Consider the following 16,975-nt stretch of genomic DNA (forward strand, 5'->3'; position numbering starts at 1 on the left):
AGTTCATGTGTAAATGATGGCAGGTCAGGTACATTAGACACAAGTTGATCTACGTTTCATTTCTGATGTATGTGACCACGGCACTTGGCACTAGGACAATGGGTGGCCCGTGTAATCTCACTGATATGGAATATATCATACAGAACTTATTTCAAATGAAATTCTCTTTGTGAATCAGTTCACAGTAACTGGAACTGATTAATCAGTTCTACTTGCTAGACGGTGCTAAAATGCATTGGGACAATTTGGGGTGACCGCTTCAAACCATGCAATATTTTTCTGTGAAAGTTACAACTTTTTGACTAAAATTACATGTTTGATTCAGAAAATTTAAACCGGAAGAGAAATACATTTGTTCATAACTTCTTAAAATAAAAATATCCTTTTTTTTTCAATCAAAGATTGGATTACAACCCTGTGTTGGAATCAAGTAACATGGCAAATCTCTCTTCCACTGTAGCTGGTTAATAAACTGTACTTTAACACTCGAGAAAATGGTTTTTACTGTTAACAAACTTTAAAACTTGGAATAATGATATTCAACCATAAACCTGTCTCTTCTAATATCAAGTGTTTAAAAACTTTCAATGAAAGTGGATTAAACTCTTTGGCAATCATTAGGGTTTCAAACTTTCATACTATTTTGCTGATATATTTGATAGCAAACGCACATGGTGAAATTCTCTACAAAGCATGAAATAAGTTGTCAGAAATAAATTACAAAACATTTTAGGAAAGCTTTTCCTTGCACTTTTCTCTCTAATCTAACCCCTTGATCTGCAAAATTGAATGTTGTACCAACTTGTAGTTACTAATTAATCAAAACAGCTGAGACCAACAACTCCACACGATATCTATCATTATTGTTTTATTTGCCCGTGGTTTGATCAGGATGCCTTTCAGTTTGTAGCTAACATAATCCAATATGTCCACCAAAATGCCACTTAAAGTCTTAATTCCATATAATAAATAAACTGTCAATCGAACTTCATCCAAAAGCTTTGAAGTCCTCTCGCCTGCCTTAATTCAATCAATAGGTGCCAGCTTCATTGACAATATAGCACTTCACAAAAACAGTCCGGTTTGATGAGGTACAAATACAGCATCCCCTACTACCTATACCCTGGCCCACTACAGAAGCAGGACTTCAAGGAAGATCGGGATGGAATATATCAGCATTAGCGCCTAATTAGTATACTATATTAGGATATGTGGAGACATAAATATGTCTGTACATGATGAAGGAAGAGATTTTTCCAAATATAGACTTAATGAAAGAGAGAAGTTGGAAGGTTATGTGAATAATGAGTAGTTGTAGGGAATGCAGTATCCTTAAATCATTTGACAAAGATGTTTGGATGGAAATTGGAAAGATTAATTATACTTTTCAAAGAAGGATGGAGACAAGCTAATATTTATTGAAAATACTCTGTGTAGCATATTCTTTGTGCTCTAATTTTATCTTCATCAAGATAATGAATAACAGTCAACCAAGGTTTCATGGAAACAGAAATATGTGTATAGTCCTTGCAAGAATGTATAGAACGGACGCAGAAAATAGATATACAGCGTTCCACATGACAAACAAATAATATTCACTGTACCAAATTGTCAACAAGAAAATGAAATGGCTGTAATAAACACTATTACATCTTAAAACACAGTAAACTACACCATTCTATTACTTTACAAAATTAATAACACTTTGTACATCCATTGCAGTAAAGAAGTTGTCAATTCAGGGAATTTGTTCTTTTCCATCATACCAATTTATTAAATGACACTTAAAGAAGTGAAACTTTCTACAGAAAATTTATTTTCTTGTTAAAGGTTTTCAAACAAGAAATTCTTCATAAATTCTCTGCTTCATTGAAAAGACTTTTGTATCACCTCTCATTAAATGTGTTGTGCGGTAATAATATTTATTGAAGTATCAACCTCAAATCATTCAAGAAGAGAGTTTCATGGCTTTGTCTGTCTCATGACACATTCTTTAAAGCACAAAAGAAAATTTAACAGAAAAAAATAAGTTTGAAAACAAATCCAATTCATGAGTGAGAAAAATATAGATAATACTGAAATTGTTTATTCTTTGTTAATGTCAGGAAACCTGTACAACCAAACCTAGAACGTCTTTAGCCACAAGAATATTGATGAGTTAGTCGCCTGGCACATTCCTCCACAGACAAGCACCTGCAGGAGGTCTGATAGACAAATTACACAAATCTCATATCTTATCCCGGGGAATTTTGCCGCAAATAATAGGACTGTCATAGTGACTAATGACGTAATTACGTCACGGCTCAGGCCAAGGAGATAGACTCAACGCTCTCACTAGCCACCTTGTCAAAGGAATGGCTTCAAACAGTAATGGTGAAGATTCTATCTGCATTTACATGGTTAGAACACCAGTAGACTTCTCTGGAAAATAAACTGGTTGAGAATCTCTATATTACATAAAAGAAATATGGCCCTTCAGAAGAACATAACTTCCAAAACTTGATGCCATGTCATCATAAAGTTGTTGAGAACTGGAAATATATCCATTCCCATGGTACAACTACTGAGACAATGACGTCATGTCTTCAGCTTTCTGTTATGAAAGAAATTATACATTGAAAATGCAATATGTCTATTATATATATATTTTTTAAGTATAATCACATCTTCACATCTGCAAAATACTGTCACTCCGTGGACTAGTTGTGATAATCCTGATATGGAATATTACCAAAATGCTAAAAGTCACAAGAAAGCAAGCAAACATTTCTTTAAAAAATCCCCAGTTACCATGACAACATAAAAACATATGAACACCGATACAAATCAATTGACAATATATTCTGAATATTGTCTGATCCAACAATCTGAAACAATAATACATAAAACATTTTAAATAATAATGAAAAAAACACACATTTTAAATAATATTGAAAAAGCATATCATATAAAACAAACCAAATTGTCCCTGAAATGATAAAAGCCCTCCACATGACAGTGCTATAAAGAAAATGAAGTTGACAACTTACTCGACATAATAGATCCGTCCTCCAGAGCTCAGCTTAGCTTCCCAGCCTTCGACCAACTCAATATTAACTTGCTGAAGGTACGTCTCCTCAGAGGCCATATTGTGATCTCCAAACCGTTAGGTATAAGTTACATAATGCTCCATACTGATTTGCTGGAAGCTTCTCTGGGGGAACCGTTTCTCCATCACCATCCAACTTGCCTGTATTGGCAATTTTGGCGTGAGTACCGGTAGCAGTAAGAAGCAATGCTTCTTCTCCTCACCCCAGTGATTGCTTCCCTCTACCAGCGTCCCTGGGGAGGAGTCGGCATGGTACTGCAGCTCTACCTGAAATAATGAAAAGGTTTTCATACCATGTTAAATATTAGATAAGCATCAAATGGACAAAAGTAAAGAGCTGGGAAGATGTTTTTTTGAGTTTAGATGGTCCATAGAGTATACTTGAGTGAGATGTTGTGACCGCTGGGTAGGGTTTAAGGTTAGGTTTGGCTCGTAATGTTCCAGACGAACATTGGAGTGATTTGTGTTTATTTCTATGTTAGTTTACTTCTGGTAAAATATCGAACCATCCTAATTGGTATTTTGCAAAGGACTGATTGTAGTGGTGTTTTCTTGTTTGGCAATGGGAAGAGACTCACTTGGGAAAATTCTTTGCAGAAACTACATTGAACAAGCAAAAAAATGTGAGCATGGCTCACTCATACTATGACAAATTCAGCTGAACGACAATTAATAATGATTATTCTTGACAAAAATAAAATATCTGTATCAATCTTCGCACTGCCTCTTTCCTACAAACGAAGAAGCCGCTACCCAAATCTGAAAACAATCCATTGAATGATTGTAAAGTTATTGGTTGAACAAATTTGACGGGGTTTCTTTTTCGAGTTCAAGGGATGTTACTGTGTGATAATTCTTGATAAATTACAAATATCCAAATTAAAATTTGCACTGCTCCCTTTTATACAAAGAAGCTGTTTTTTCCAAATCAGAAAATATTTTGACCAATGCTTTTCTCAAGTTATTGGTTGAAAACCTTTTCATAGTTCAAATTTGTAAATTCTTGTAAAAAAAATCAAAATATCATACCAAATTAGCACTGCACCTCTCCTTTAGACAAATAAGGAGGTCCAAAAATTTAAAATAATCCTCAAAACAGTTTTCAAGTTATTGGTTGAACAAAACTCTTCGGCCTGACAGACGGAATTCCTTGGCATAACTTTAACCTGCAAGGTTGGGAGTATAACTTGTGATATAAGAGGAAATGGCAGCTCCTAATGTAAGTGTTTGCAACACTAGGTCATCTCACACTCATAATTTTTCTTATTTGCCTTTCATTTTCACACTGGAGCATGTGTTAAATGGGTCAATGAGTGGCACCTGAGCACATGCGTTACTCTTAAGGGAGGCAACCCTGTTTTGGTCTGCCAGAGGCCAAAACCTGTTAATGTGTATTCCATTTGTAATGGTGAAGTAAGTGGGATGCCATGAAATATTTATCATGTATGTCAATGTCAACACTACAGCACTGAAATGTATGTTATTGCAATGAGTAAAAATCAATCAAATGTTCATCCCCTAGCATACCCACATGCATGGTCATGGATTCTATGTGGAAATCAGTCTCAGTGACTTGTACAACAGACTAACAACTAGTCTCTGAAATGAACATATTTTACTGAAAAAAGTTCATAGTAAAAAAAAAAAAAAAATGAAAAGGAGCCCTGAGACTTTCTTCATTTTCAGAAGCTGAGTAAATCTAGACTTGCCACATTTTCTAGACTTGCGTGGCCTTTCTTGGATATATTTGCTTCAGGGTCTGTACGACAGACTATTGTACCACCTGTGTACACTGATATCACTCAAGAGAACCTAAATTGGACACCAAGTCAAATTAAGTGGCATGCAGATGCCTACACGATGGCAGCTAGCACCTTCACTCTTACTGAAACAGTTGGATGCGCCAAATATACAGAATTTTTGTGGTTTTGATTACACTTAAATTCTTTTTTAGGCAGAATTCTTTTCCAAACCCTGCGGCAATGTTACACACCTGTTGTACAGTTAGTTTTGTTCGTTGTATATTTTCACCTGTCCTCTTTTGTTGAAGTACCTTGGATAAAAGTTAAGCTTGGCACCTTAAGTAAGGGCTGGTCAAGTAATCGTAACTGTATCCTTTTGTTTAGGCTACACGGCAGTTGGAAGCCATGAAATAATCCTCTGGCAGTCATCATGCAAACACAGACACCTTGTACACAGGCTCGTACAGGTGAGTGAGTCAGGTCTAGCCCAGCTTTGGACAGTATTCCAGTTACTTCACATCATGTCAGCTTAGTGTCGGAGGACGTCTGAAGCGATGCACATGCCAGACACTTACCAGACTGGTGAAACCCACCAGCTGTCAAAACTATACACAACTGTAGACTATATATAATATATATGCTTAACATATCTGACTGTGATTTTGAAATGATTTGCAATCAATAACAGTTTCTTTTCAAATCTTTGAAGGGCATTTAGAAGTGGAATGCATATGGTGTTATTCACAATAAAGAAGTTGATATCCATAGATCTTTCTTTTTCTTAAACAGTTTCTTTGATGTTTCAGAATTGTGTTTCTTTATCAACCCCAACCCCAAGAAAAAGCTTTTCTTATACCACATAAAAATTAAACTACAATGAGGGAATTTGACTAAAGAACCTTTAAACAGTATTTCATTTATTTCAAGGGATATTTCGATGTAAGTAACAAAAACCCAGAAATGATGCAGGAGTCCAGAGTTTACCACTTGAGTAAAACTCCACAATTCACTATGTAGTTGTGTCCTTAACAATCTAAGATATATTTATGGAATCAAATCCCAGTGGACCAGTGTCAGCACAATATCCATGCAAGTGAACTTCACCAAAGTGGTAATGATATGATGACCTGTGTCACCTTACAAGGAACGGCGGGTTAGCCTAGTTATTGCTGACATGATGCCGAAAACACAGGTTAGATTCTCAAAATAGGAACAATGTGCGAAGCCCATTTCTAATGTTATCTACTTCGATACTGCTGGAGTATATTGCTAAAAAACTGTGCATGATCTCACTCACTCACTCACTCACTTCACTCACTCATCTAAGATCCTCCCACCTCAAGCTGATAACCTGTAATGTAACCAAAATACTGTTCAAAGGGCATCACCTACTCCTACTGGTTTGTGACAACAAGCCTCTTCCGTATAAAACATATTACAAGTGTCCTTGAAAGTATACACACATTTCCTCCTTGTTTTTATCTATTTCTACATCGTATAAAAATATGAAAAAGAGGATCCTACTTAAATATATAAAATCATATACCATGGGTGATCTTTGCTAAACAGACACCACTGGAACTACATCATTAAACATTCATAAGGACGTTCTGTGAGTGGGCCCTGATTGCGTATGATTGGCTGCTTGGCAATGGTGTCATAGCAACAGAATCTTGTGTTGCCATGGAACTGGAACATGTTCAGCTTTATATAAATATATAAAAGAAAGTACTCAATTCAAGTGCACCAGTAGGTGTCCAGTGGTGGTATATGTTTAATACTGTACATGCACAGATGGATGGGTTTGACATTTCAACCATTCTCAGAGACAGAGACATAAAACTCAACCATTTATCCTGACAAAGTCAAAATTAGACTTGAAGAAAAACAGTAACCTTGGAGTCAAGACCAGGTCTTAAATCTACATCCAACAAAATCGGTGAGGAGATTTATCTTCAACTTCAAAGCCACGAAGAGATGGTCGGATTGGTTATAATGAACTCACATTATCCACCTATCAGCTTCAGACATTTGCTGCTAGGAAATGTAATTGAACATGTGCTTGAATAATTGGGAAATAAATAACCTGCCTTCATTATTAGCTGACTTTTATCTATTATTGTACTGGAAAGGACTCTTTTCTGAATGTATGTTATTCTCACTTTTGCTCCCCGTCTCCCGTCGATCTCTTTCATGACTTTCTAGACACCCAATCTTCCAATAAGATTCGAAGATCCGGGTTTGAATTGATCTTCAGTAATCCATGCTCATCATAAGAGGGACTAACTGGATTGGGTCGTCAGGATCGCTGACTTGGTTGACACATGTCATCGTATCCCAATTGCGTAGATCGATGTTCATGCTGTTGATCACTGGATTGTCTGATACAGACTTGATTATTTACAGACCGCTGCCATATAGCTGGAATATTGCTGAGTGCAGCGTAAAACTAAACTCAATCACTCCAATAAGATTATCTCCTCAATGAGATTCTCCCTACCCCACTCTCCTGTGACAATTTTTCCACTCAACCCTATCACAAGATTTCCCCCATCCCTACCTCCAGTGAGTTCTCACCACCCAACACTTCCCTGATATTCTTCCCTACCCCACCCTATCATGACATTCACATAACCTAACCCTCTGGTCCATTCTTGCCAACCAATCCATCCTTTGTTTTCATCGGTAAATCTTCCCCCTAACCCACCCTCTCCTAGCTCTCCCCACCCTAACCTCCCATATCAATTCTCTACCCAGGCCATCCCAAACATTCTTCCTAAATCTAATACACATGAAGTCCCATTATATGGGGTAACATTAACAAATTTGCTGGTCTAGAATCAACATGTTCACAAAGTTCTGTAGAATGAGACATCGATAGACGAGTGGAAGACTTGAGCAGAACCAAGCCTAGACTAACAACTAGTCTCTGAATATAATGAAAAGGAGCCCTGAGACTTTCTTCATTTTCAGAGACTTGCCACATTTTCTAGACTTGCGTGGGCTTTCTTGGATATATTACTTCAGGGTCTCTACGACAGACTAAACCAAGCCCTCCACTGAGAACTGGCCAGTCCTGCTATTGGAGTCGCCCTGAAGCTAACCACATTTAGTGAGGTACAAATCTCACACGCAGATAGCTGTGACACTGGCGACCGAACCAATCAGTGACAGGGACCCCCAGCAACCTTCCCCAGACCACTAATCAGCTGCCACCATAAGCTCTGATTAGACGCCTCTTCACCAGTAATTGCTACGTGTGCACAAAACCCAGACACTGAACTCTCAAGTATCCAGTGTCTTTAAACCACCAGTGTCCTTCTACATTGATTGAACAGGGTCGTCTTATCAGTCCTGCATGTCCATTATGAAAAGTGAAGTCCTTTTTAATACTGCTTGTCCATTATGAAAGGTAAAATCCTTACTAATAATGTATGTTAATTATGAAAGGTAAAGTCCTTATTAATACTTCGGGTCTATTATGAAAGGTAAAATCCTTACTAATAGTGTATGTTAATTATGAAGGGTGAAGATTATTATTAATACTTCGGGTCTATTATGAAAGGTAAAATCCTTACTAATAATGTATGTTAATTATGAAAGGTGAAATCCTTATTAATACTTCAGGTCTATTATGAAAGGTAAAATCCTTACTAATAGTGTATGTTAATTATGAAAGGTGAAGTCCTTATTAATACTTCAGGTCTATTATGAAAGGTAAAATCCTTACTAATAGTGTATGTTAATTATGAAAGGTGAAGTCCTTATTAATACTTCGGGTCTATTATGGAAGGTAAAGTCCTTATTAATACTTCGGGTCTATTATGAAAGGTAAAATCCTTACTAATAATGTATGTTAATTATGAAAGGTGAAGTCCTTATTAATACTTCGGGTCTATTATGAAAGGTAAAATCCTTACTAATAGTGTATGTTAATTATGAAAGGTGAAGATTATTATTAATACTTCGGGTCTATTATGAAAGGTAAAATCCTTACTAATAATGTATGTTAATTATGAAAGGTGAAGATTATTATTAATACTTCGGGACTATTATGAAAGGTAAAATCCTTACTAATAATGTATGTTAATTATGAAAGGTGAAGATTATTATTAATACTTCGGGTCTATTATGAAAGGTAAAATCCTTACTAATAGTGTATGTTAATTATGAAAGGTAAAGTCCTTATTAATACTTCGGGTCTATTATGAAAGGTAAAATCCTTACTAATAGTGTATGTTAATTATGAAAGGGTGAAGTCCTTATTAATACTTCATGACCATTATGAAAGGTAAAATCCTTACTAATAATGTATGTTAATTATGAAAGGTGAAGTCCTTATTAATACTTCATGTCTATTATGAAAGGTAAAATCCTTACTAATAGTGTATGTTAATTATGAAAGGTGAAGTCCTTATTAATACTTCATGTCCATTATGAAAGGTAAAAGTGTATGTTAATTATGAAAGGTGAAGTCCTTATTAATACTTCATGTCTATTATGAAAGGTAAAATCCTTACTAATAGTGTATGTTAATTATGAAAGGTGAAGATTATTATTAATACTTCGCGTCTATTATGAAAGGTAAAATCCTTACTAATAATGTATGTTAATTATGAAAGGTGAAGTCCTTATTAATACTTCGGGTCTATTATGAAAGGTAAAATCCTTACTAATAGTGTATGTTAATTATGAAAGGTGAAGTCCTTATTAATACTTAATTATGAAAGGTGCGGGAAGTCCTTATTTATGAAAGGTGAAGTCCTTATTAATACTGCATGTGGCTGAATTATGAAATGAAAAAAGAAGTCCTTATTAATACTTCATGTCTATTATGTGAAAGGTAAGTCCTGAATACTTCATGTCCATTATGATATGGTCCTTTTTTAATACTTCATGTCCATTATGATAAGTTCATTCAGCAATATCATGAAGTCCTTATTAATACTTCAAGTCTTCATATTATGAAAGGTAAAATCCTCACTAATAGTGTATGTTAATTATGAAAGGTGAAGTCCTTATTAATACTTCAGGTCTATTATGAAAGGTAAAATCCTTACTAATAGTGTATGTTAATTATGAAAGGTGAAGTCCTTATTAATACTTCGGGTCTATTATGGAAGGTAAAGTCCTTATTAATACTTCGGGTCTATTATGAAAGGTAAAATCCTCACTAATAGTGTATGTTAATTATGAAAGGTGAAGTCCTTATTAATACTGCAAGTTCATTATGAAGAATGAAGTCCTCATTAATAATTCATGTTAATTATGAAAAGTTAAATTCTTATTTACACTTCATGTCAAGCATGAATGGTGAAATCCTTATTAATGCTTCATGTTTATTATGAAAGTTGAAGTTCTTATTAATACTTCATGTGAATCATGTCAATCATGAAAGGTGAAATCTTTACTAATACTGCTTGTTATTTCTGAAAGATGCCATCCTTTATTTCCTACTGCATGACATTATGACACTTGAAGCTGTTAGCAATACAGATGATAATTTTATCACATCGATCGAGAAATAAAAAAAACACACAAAAAATAGAACTACAAATATATTCCCCAGCCAAGAAATTGCCTGCTATTTCAGAACAATTCAGAACATTCCACAACAAAATGAGCCATTGTCTACAAAGTCATTCCTTCGTTCCTGATCGAGCATCTCATTCTATATAAGTTTCCACATACTGCTTCCCCTACAACTAACACAGACAAATATGTATATTGTTTTAACTTGTTACATAGGCCCAATAATTAACTGTTTACAACCACAGCAGACAATAGCTGATGCCAAGGATTGCCCTCCAGAGACCCCACAAACAGCCAAAATTGACAATGTCACTCTCCATGCTTGTGCCGCAAACAAGCACGTTTATTTTTCGCATTCAAATTCTTTACTCTGTCAAGGGCACGACACAAGTGTAGCCATCATTGAGGGCCAAGACAGTCAAATACTTGTGATTGTCAGCTCTCAATGGGGGAAATTCCGGGCAGGATTGAGACGGAGTGAGATTGAGTATGTGGTCACCGGGTGTGGAGAATGGTGATTTTGATTTCACCTACACCGTAGATCTTCGGAAGATATCTTTGTGGGCCGGACTATTATTAGCTTTTCAAGAAAGGGTTGGGAAATTGGTCCAAATTTCAAGTTTGATCATTGGGTCACGGAAGCAATCAATAATAATTAATTAAAATAGGAAACGTATTCCATTCCAGTATCTATTGTTAGCATATTTCCTGTAAATAACATCAAAAACTGTACATTTATAAAACAATAATTTCCAACAATTTGCAACACAAAAACATCTGACAAGAAACATTACAACTACAGTAACCTTGAAACCTGTTGTTAGATATTTGTGTTTTCATGCACCTCAATTCAACTGTGTTGACCTCATTAACTAATCTGAATAAAATTAATAATAAATTAATCCATCACATTTCACGATAATTTCCTCGGCTTTAAACTGAAGCCAATCAGATGTGATGAAAATGATTGACTGGACCAACACTGCTGACAGTGTTCACATATACCATATTTGCCACAATATGTTCTTGGGTGCTTAGAAAATTACCAATTGGGGTATTCATAAAAACAATACACAAACATTTGCATTTGTTCTGACAGTTCGAGTAGTAGGAACATCAATTTGTTTATAAGTCACTGTACAGTTTTATATCCCTTTTGCACCATAGGACATTACATCCACAATAGGGGCAGTAAGGTAGCCTAGTGGTTAAAGCGTTCGCTCGTCACACTGAAGACCCAGGTTTGATTCCCCACATGAGTACAATGTGTGAAGCCCTTTTCTGGTGTCCCCTGCCGTGATATTGCTGAAATATTGCTTAAAGGCGTAAAACTAAACTCACTCACTAAACTCACATCCACAATAATATATGGAGTGTCATGTAAGCTTTTGGCTTTATACAGGGGTGCTAAAACTACATGAAGCTTACTAAATCATTGGACTGATATTTGGTGTGGGTGGTATGCATGTTTCAGACTGACTGACTGACTGAGTTTGGTTTTACGCCGCTTTTAGCAATATTCCAGCAACATCACGGCGGGGAACACCAGAAATGGGCTTCACACATTGTACCCATGTGGGGATTCGAACCAGGGTCTTCGGCGTGACGAGCCAACGCTTTAACCACTAGGCTACCCCACCGCGCCCCATGTTTCAGAAGCAGGGAGCTCAATATGATCATGATACAAAGACGTTACTAAGGATTCAATCGGAGGCTGGAGGTGATCTGCAGAAGTATTGTAATGCATCTGCATTATACTGACAAAGGCTGAAGGGTTTCATATTACAGTTCTCCCAACACACTCACAGTGGACCTTCAAAACGTCCACCCAAACCCAACACCACAGTATTTCAGTGGGAGTATAATGGATAAATAATCAAACCTGATGCCAAGTTATTAGAAATAACAAGAGTGGAATAACATATGCCATATAAAAACATCATTGACATTAGAAACCTAATACTGATCATGTCAAAGCTATGAATAATTTCAGATCCAATTGTAACTCCATCTTCAGCACACCTACACCCACACACGATTATAATGATGCATGAGAATCATGACTAAAAATATTGTATTTTTGTCAGTTTTTCATAAATACTTGACATGTTTTGGATTTGGATTTATAAGTTTGACGTACTACATGTTCAATCATCAACAGATGTTGATAACCTCTAAACCGCTGGTATGGTGAACCAAGAAAGGGTGAAGTAGGGTGGGGTTGGGTGGAATGAACCAAAAGAGGGTGGGGTGGGGCTGGAATGAGCCACGACAGGGTGGGGTGGGGTGGAATGAACCAAGAATGTGGGGGTGGGGTGGAATGAACCAAGAATGGGTGGGGTGGGGTGGAATGAACCAAGAATGGGTGGGGTGGGGTGGAATAAACCATGAATGGGTGGGACATGGTGGAAATAAAACTGGAACAGAACCAGGCATTGGTGCGACAGGATGGAATGAACCAGGAAAAGGTGGGGTGGAGTGAACCATTAATGGGTGGAAAAGCATAGAATAAACCAAGAATGGCAGGGACAGGGTGGAATGTACCAGGAGAGGGTGGGGCAGGGTGGAATGAACCAGGAGAGGGTGGGGCAGGGTGGAATGTACCAGGAGAGGGTGGGGCAGGGTGGAATGAACCAAGAATGGGTGGGACAGGGTGGAATGTACCAGGAGATGGGGCAGGGTGGGGTGGGAATGGGTGGGAAGAATGAACCAGGAATGGGTGGGGGAAGGTGGAATGAACCAGGAATGGTGGGGCAGGGTGGAATGAACCAGGAGAGGGTTGGGCAGGGTGGAATGAGCCAGGAATGGGTGGGACAGGGTGGAATGGGAGGAATGGTTGGGGAATCGAACCAGAATGGAATGAACCAGGAATGGGTGGGGTAGGGTGGAATGAACCAGGAATGGGTGGGGCAGGGTGGAATGAACCAGGAAAGGGTGGGGCAGGGTGGAATGAACCAGGAGAGGGTGGGGCAGGGTGGAATGAGCCAGGAATGGGTGGGACAGGGTGGAATGAACCGGGAATGGTTGGGGTGGAATGAACCAGGAATGGGTGGGACAGGGTGGAATGAACCGGGAATGGTTGGGATGGAATGGAATGAACCAAGAATGGGTAGGGTAAGGTGGAATGAACCAAGAATGGGTGGGGTGGAATGGAATGAACCAGGAGAGGATGTGGTAGGGTGGAATAAATCCAACTTGACCACCAGACCAGTGAGTGGACAATAATTAGTGGTCCTGTCTGTATTTCACTGGTCCAAAATAACATTCGTAAATTTACTTAAAACATTCACTGGCCAAAAGGACCACTACAATCTTATCATTTAGTCCCGATGAACTTTTTACTAGCAAGAGACCACAGGACCAGTGTAAATGTTGCACACTGGAGAAAGGGTGGGTGAACCAGGAGAAGGTTGGGGTGGGGTGGAGTGAACCAAGAGAGGGTGGGTGAACCAGGAGGTGGTGGAGGTGGGTGAACCAAGAGAGGTGTGGGTGAACCAGGAGATGGTGGGGGTGGGGTGGAGTGAACCAAGAGAGGGTGGGTGAACCAGGAGGTGGAGGTGGGGTGGGTGAACCAGGAGATGGTGGGGTGGGGTGGAGTGAACCAAGAGAGGGTGGGTGAACCAGGAGAAGGTGGGGGTGGCGTGGAGTGAACCAAGAGAGGGTGGGTGAACCAGGAGAAGGTGGGGGTGGGGTGGGGTGAACCAAGAGAGGGGGTGGGTGAACCAGGAGGTGGTGGGGGGGGTGGAGTGAACCAAGAGAGGGTGGGTGAACCAGGTGAAGGTGGGGGTGGGGTGGAGTGAACCAAGAGAGGGTGGGGTGAAGCAGAAGAGTGTGGGATGAACCAGAATAGGGTGGGAGTGGAGTGGACCAAAAGAGAGCTGGAGGTGGAATGAACCATTCAGACCTGATCCATAACACAAAATGTTGTGGCCTTTGGTACGAATTCATTGGTTTCATATACTCAAACAATATAGAGCAGAAATGTTGAAATAGGCCTTGTAAGCTCATTTTCAAAAGAATTTCATCTCAGCAATTATTTATATAAACAAATCCACCATTCCAGTGCTGTTTTCCCTGAATTATACATTCAGGAGTCACCTTTAGGCTCCTCATTCTCTTTAACCCTTAAAATATCTTGAAATTTGCACATGTTTTACCACCTGCAATTAAGCCCTGGACACAAGGGACCATCTCAAAAGTTGTAAGTCTTAATTATAAGGTTGCCCCAAACAACATGTAACTCGGTTTAGTCCCTCGGTTTAGGGGTAGCATCTGATCTTGACACACTTGATTAGAAGAGTTTTTTTAATATTCTTCCATCATACTTCTCTTTTATCAGTGTATTTTCTTCCAGTTTGGGCTCACCCCTGCAGGAGTTTTAAACTGTCCCTCCATGCATAACAACATCAAGTGTCTACAGGTTGGTAAATGTCATTGTTTCGGGAAAGTCAACAAGGCCACAAAATACCCCTGATCTATGTCATCTTGACCTTCAACACCACACAGGGATTGGATATAACACTTGTTCAGGTAATTTTCTTTAATGACCTATTCATGTACATGATTAAAACACACAACATGAAAGACTATAAAACATTTGTTCATATTGTTCCTGTATGTTCAAAGTCTATTTAAGTAACTAATTTCAGTCAATTCAACATAAAAAAATATTAATACACAGTCACATACTGATACACTTTCAACACCAGTGCGTGCCTCAATATAGCTTCAGGATCACGACTTACACAATGAACATATTTATATTTTTGTTGTGTATAGATATATGTTCACCCTTTTAACACTGAAACTTGAGAAGACAGTAGTTGTCCTGATCACACCTTGTCAATTAAAGTCATATTTTACAGAAAGTCCACCTGGAAAAACAAAATCTGGAAAAGAATATGCTAATAGTGCAGGGTACGTTCCTTATGCCCTGCTCACACTTTAATTAAATGGGGGCCTAAAAACGTTTGGTGTCTCACACACTGAGCCTCCACTGGGTAGTTTTAATGTACAGAATTTCCCCTTAATTATCTCTGCAATACAATGCCAACAGTAAAGAGTGTCAGAAAGAAACATATGCCCGGGTGTTTAACCAAGGTAATGAAGTAATATCACTTATGGTTAACAGGGGTTGTGGGGTAGCCTAGTGGTTAAAGCTCACTATGATTTAACAAGTGCCCCATGCCTGCTGTATTTTAGTACATATACTACCCATCAAAAGTTTAGACTCACTTGTGTAAATGAAGCCACTTCCTTCAGTCAACTGTTCTGAACTAGATTTTGCTAAATATTCCATGATGTTTAAAGGTACTGTTTACACATGAACTGATGTATTGTAAAGTAAATTTGTAACATTGACAAAATTATTTTCCTGAGTTCAATAAATAATGAAACTCAGTGAAAATTGGCAAATTCTTAACAAAACTTTACACCAAACTGCATCTATTCACATGCATGATATTTGCACATGCTTTTCTGAAAATTGATACAGGATCCTTGTGCAATTCATCTGTCTAAACTGTTGATGGGTAGTACATATCATCAAATAAGAAGTTCCTAGGCCCTACATATTGTGTGTTTCCATTTTTCTAACATACCATAACACTAACATTTTCTTGTTCTTGACATTGTCCATGCTTTCTACAAAATTAAGATTTCTTTGCTTCCAAAGTTGACATTCACACTTCCATAGTTTACTGCAAATCAATACTGACAGTTAAATGTCTCCTTATTTCACTTTTTACATCTTGGCAACATCATAATAGATGGAAAACATTTGCAAAGTACAAAACAAATAAGTCAAAAATATCAAAAATGTTAATTCTATTTATATCCTTGCTTAGTGCCACTTTCTTTCAGCAACATGATGACAGTCGGTAAACATTGGAGTCATTTCTTTCTTGTTTAACGCTTCACTCAGCAATATTCCAGCTATATGACGATGGTCTCTAAATAATCAAGTCTGGGCCACACAACCCACTGATCAATAGCATGAACGTCGATCTACACAATTGGGACATGATGACATGTGTCAACCAAGCCCCCGCGATCCCATTAGTCACCTCTTACAACAAGTATGTGTTGCTGACAACCAATTCTATCTAACTTAGATCTTCACGGGTTGTTTGAGTCTTGACCAGACAAACCAATGGGTGATGTTACGAGCAGTGACCCTAACTATCAGGTAAAGTTGAACCAAATCAACAAGTCGGACCACCGGATCTATTTAGTCGTACAACAAGCACAGGTTGCTGGGATCTGACCTGGAATCCCATGGTGGGACAAGATATTCATTTCCTTCGTATTAAACAATAAAAAGTATCATAAAAAACCCATTGCAGAATAACAATAGTACAGAACATGCACAGAATATTCTTGTCAACCATAATGGAGAAATACTTTCAATGTAAGTCTCACCTGGAGATAACAGGTGATTGATTACACCTGTACTTTAACAGGTGAATCCACAAGGCCATACTCTAATGTTAGCGACCAGTGAAGATCTGGGTGGGCAGTAATCTCCAGCAACAGATGCTTTCCATAAGATGCCACTATGCTTATTGTAAGAGGTGACTAGTAGGATGAGGAGGTCAGGCTTGCCCACTTGATA

At 38.0% G+C, this 16,975-nt stretch overlaps 2 protein-coding genes across 2 annotated transcripts in view; both read right to left on the bottom strand.

Moving 5' to 3' along the window:
* The window catches only part of LOC124262878, a 237,732-nt gene that overhangs the window by 204,493 nt on the left and 16,264 nt on the right, over window positions 1–16,975 (bottom strand). The window contains exon 2 of the mRNA XM_046697461.1: window positions 3,030–3,355. Coding sequence (XP_046553417.1) covers window positions 3,030–3,127 — 98 coding nt within the window. The 5' untranslated portion in view covers window positions 3,128–3,355. The remainder of the gene's footprint in view (window positions 1–3,029; window positions 3,356–16,975) is intronic.
* Window positions 13,679–14,260, bottom strand: LOC124262879 (leucine-rich repeat extensin-like protein 3). The gene has a single exon (XM_046697462.1). The coding sequence runs from the start codon at window positions 14,258–14,260 to the stop codon at window positions 13,679–13,681; it is 582 nt and encodes a 193-aa protein (XP_046553418.1).

The sequence above is a fragment of the Haliotis rubra genome, unplaced genomic scaffold (genome assembly GCF_003918875.1).
Source record: "Haliotis rubra isolate DU_JTF1 unplaced genomic scaffold, ASM391887v1 Scf86, whole genome shotgun sequence".
Taxonomy (NCBI): domain Eukaryota; kingdom Metazoa; phylum Mollusca; class Gastropoda; order Lepetellida; family Haliotidae; genus Haliotis; species Haliotis rubra.

Excerpts from the sequence above, each read along its gene's own strand:
- LOC124262879 (XM_046697462.1), bottom strand. The coding sequence starts at position 14,260 with ATGGTTCATTCCACCTCCAGCTCTCTTTTGGTCCACTCCACTCCCACC.